Here is a 3965-nt window from a genome sequence, read left to right on the forward strand (position 1 = left end):
CCCCCCCCCCCCCCCCCCCCCCCCCCTGGAGTCCATTACCCTTTCCACACTCCCCTTCATCCCTCCCCCTCCATCTGCCTCCGTCCAGACAGCGCTGTCCATAATTCCATTACGCCACCTGGACTAGGTTAGCAGTCCTTTTTTATCTGATTCAAGCAGCTATCACTGACACACAAGACTGACACGGCTCTGCCTGCAGGCTGCACAGAGCAAAGCAGGGGATTGAAAGTGCTGAAAATACAAAGTCAATGCAGAGAAAGAGAACAGAGAGAGCGGAGAGAGCGTGTCTGCATTCTTTTTGCCCTTGGCTCGGATGTGCATTTTTTGTCTCTTTTGTTCTGCGCCGTGTGCCTTAACAAGATAAAGACAAAAAGAAGTGATTAGGCAAAACTCACGTAATTACGCTGAAATGTGCGAGACAGCTTCCTATTAGAGAGAAGAAAAATCTCTTATCTACCAGCCAGACAGCAGAAACGAACGGAAGTCTAACAGGTTAACGGAGCGGAATACGCCTGTGTATAAAAATGTACCGGCGTACCGTACAAGCCGTGCCACCGGCGGGAACGCAGACCAATCACACCCAGGTTTTTTAAGTTTATAATCGTTCCATTTCTCATTCATGCTCATACACGCACACTTATGCGCAGCATGTGCGTTAATAATTCATGTGACGCTAATATCTCATGTTTTACAACCGCTGAGCACGGTTTAGGGCAGCGTTTCTAAACTAGCAGCCCGTGGGCCACATGCCACTCACCGGTTGATTTCATGCCCGCTCTGCCCCACCCATCTCGGTATAAACTTGTACTGAACCCCGCCCTGCTGCTACTTCTTGCTAATAGAAGAGCTGGTGTTTGCTGCTACATTATTTAGGTCAAGCTAAAACTAACAACGGAGGGTAGAATAAAGCCAGTGATGACTTCACTGTCCTAGGAAAGTCCTTTAGTGCTGGGTTGTTGATACCAACAAATAACCTTAAACAAAGTATTGATTTGTGGAGAAAATGCCATAATCCAATTTTTCCTGGGACGGTGAAGGCATCGCTGGCTCAACTCTGTCGCTTCGTTTTCCTATGTTACCTGAGTCAGCTAATCCAATGAAGAGCGAGGACGAGTCGTTCGAGTGCACTCGCCCATGTGGTACATATTACCGTCTTGGACTGACAATGGAAACTATAGCTTTTTATTTGCTCTTTACTTCCTTGAGATAACATTACGTCAACCTCACCATACTTTGAACCACACCTCATTTTAAGAACAGCACGAGCGACGATGCTTGGATTTGGCGACTGTGTTTGCTGGGTTAAACTAGCAACTGCTCTTGCTTCATCGCTCGGCGTCACTCGTTTCTGGGTGTCAGATGAGAGGTCAGAGGTCGAAGACGGGTCCGTCATAAGAAAGAACAAAACGCTGTGTGTCCCATCTTTTGCAAGAGAAAATATCAAAAGTCTGTTTTCTCATTTCTGGGAGTTGAAGTGAAAAGTGCAACCATATGCTCAGCACTGCGTCTGCAGAAAGGATTTCCCATAATTTGAAACAGGACCCGTATTTAGGAAATATAAAAATGTATTCATAAAGCAAGTGCAGTTTGAAGGGCTGTGGCCCTGCGTATTGTTTTTCTCTATTTCTTTCTCTCCCCGCTCTGAGTTTATCTGTCGTGACATTGTTTAGAAAGCCATAATTTATTTATGCTCCATTGTTCAAATGCACTGATGTTTTTATTTGGGAGAATGAATGACACGAATCGTGCCGTCCTCCTCCTTCAGCTGCTGACCACAGTGTGACTCTGTCTGTTTCTCATTCTGTCCAGATTGCTTGGCCTGCGACTCCTTCCAAGAGGGACGAGTGCAAGTGGGCAGGAAAGGACTATGTGGTAAGTCCATTTTCATTGTGCCGTCCAAGTTTGGGACACTACCTCCTCCTACTGCCAGCAAGTGTTTCGGTCGAGTAAACCTGAGTACAGTCCCTTGTCCCTGATGTATGAGTCCAAGTCATTGGAGTACGATTTCAGATACGTTTCAAAACCTATTCCTGGGCCTCAATGTCCTTCCTCAAACTAAGGCCCGGGGACCCGATGCGGCCCGTTCAGCATTTTAGCCTTTATGCATGACTTTTACATGTAATTTATCTTAGTTCACAAAAGGGCTCCATCTATCTGCTTCTGACCCCACGCCACCCTGTTCAAGTTTAGGAAAATTGTGGACCGCGAGTCAAACGGTTAGCCCACGCCTGCTCTAGCGTAACTTGAAAACTTTCAGTGATCAAAACGTTTTTTTAAAAAAGCCCAAATATTTGATCTTGAATCTTCAACCCACTCAATTTCTGGGCAATATTTATTCAAGGCGCTCCTGTATTTTTTTTACCCAGAACAGTAAGTTGTTTCTTATCGAATACCCTAGCCTCCACTGAAGGAAATAATCATTAAATTGTAAAAATAAAAAATAAAAAATAAATCCTCAGGATAGATCAAAGTGATAAAGAAATGTTTATTGGAATTAAAAATGTTGAAAAACATTTTGGGTAGTTGTTCAAGTCGCTAAAGATTTGTTGTTTTTCATTAAATCAGTGAAAGTCAGTGAAAAAAAAAGAAAAAATGAGTCTGAAGTTTGTGTCAAGTCCGTAACCCTCAACTCAAGTCCTACAACACCTCCTGGATCTGACTTAAACCTGTCCTGAAGCCAGTTCATCTGTATGGACTTATTTTAAACACTTTCAGAATAAAAGCTTATTTAAACCAGATTGAATTCAATCCCATTTTAAGGCCCGTTTATACAGTCTAGATCTGGTTCTGCACATGTCTGATACGGATCAGTCTCTGGAGCGTTCATGCAGCTGGGATCCCACCTGGGTCGGATAAGCTGTTTTTTTTTTTTTTAAATGATATGGATGGGGTTTAGGCTGGATTCTGGATTTAGATCCCTGGTCTAGATCTCATCCGGATTCATTCTCTCGGTCCAGCAGCCCTAATCGGTGGCTCCCAGTTGTGTTGGTCCTGCTGTGTACTGATAGCACATTTCTGTCTCGAGTTCTGTTTGAGAACCGTTGTAAAAAATACGTTTTTAAAAATTCACAACTTGGAAACAACCGGCTGCAGATTTGACACAGGAAATGAGCGAAGCCCTGCAGAAAGGTTAAACAATGATAGTGATAATGTCCTGCCTCACCTCCATCTGACTGCTCTCTCCGCGGACCATCCCCCCACAGACGCCCACATCTGGTCACACTGTACAACAGATGTTGGGTCACATTTACACGGCGTTTCAACAGCGCAGGAGAACAATGATGCATGGCCTCGGCGGTTGTTTGTCCGTGTGATGTACAGTGTGATGTCGGGAGGATGTTTATGCATGAGAACCGCACATGTGTGTGCGCGCGCGCGCGCGCGTATTGACGTGGCAGCTTATTGTTTGACTTCTCCTTATCTTGGCACGCCATGTTAGCTCACATGTGCGACTCTGCACAGGTCTGCTGAGCACACGCCGTAGCCAACACCAGCTTTGTTTGTGCGCCTCCGCTGGTGTGTGTTTGTGCGCCTTATCATGGTGCGGCTGTTTGGAGAGGCCCTCTTTGTGCAGTATCTGATCTTAATTTCATGGCTGGATGAATCTCAAGTGCAGCGGCTGCAGGGTTGAGGGATTATCCAGAATTAAAAAGTGTGGGTTTTTTTTTTTTATTAAATCAGCGAGATTCCACAGGACTCCACCAGCACCGACACTACACCTCGGCTCTTTAGCACAGGGGAGAAAAACGAGTGTGTGCTAGGAGTACAAAATGACACAAAATACAGTGATGAAGTATTCACGTGCTGTTAAAAATGTTTACCCTTGAAAATGAGGCGATGAGGAAAGAGATGAAGTGCAACATGGGAGGCCTTGATTGGGGCATTACTGAGGTATTCCGAGCTCCCAGAACGATGTGTTTGCCCCCCCCCCCAAACCCCCCCACCCCCGTTTTTATGGCGGGCGC

The 3965-nt window shown here is 45.4% G+C and overlaps 1 protein-coding gene across 2 annotated transcripts in view; it reads left to right on the plus strand.

Moving 5' to 3' along the window:
* The window catches only part of sema3aa (sema domain, immunoglobulin domain (Ig), short basic domain, secreted, (semaphorin) 3Aa), a 55079-nt gene that overhangs the window by 24743 nt on the left and 26371 nt on the right, over nucleotides 1–3965 (plus strand). For both annotated transcript variants that reach the window (XM_017034512.2, XM_025057308.1), the window contains one exon: nucleotides 1810–1872. In XM_017034512.2, the coding sequence (XP_016890001.1) occupies nucleotides 1810–1872 (63 nt within the window). The remainder of the gene's footprint in view (nucleotides 1–1809; nucleotides 1873–3965) is intronic.

This window comes from Cynoglossus semilaevis, chromosome 8 (genome assembly GCF_000523025.1).
Source record: "Cynoglossus semilaevis isolate Cse_v1.0 chromosome 8, Cse_v1.0, whole genome shotgun sequence".
In the NCBI taxonomy this organism is placed as follows: domain Eukaryota; kingdom Metazoa; phylum Chordata; class Actinopteri; order Pleuronectiformes; family Cynoglossidae; genus Cynoglossus; species Cynoglossus semilaevis.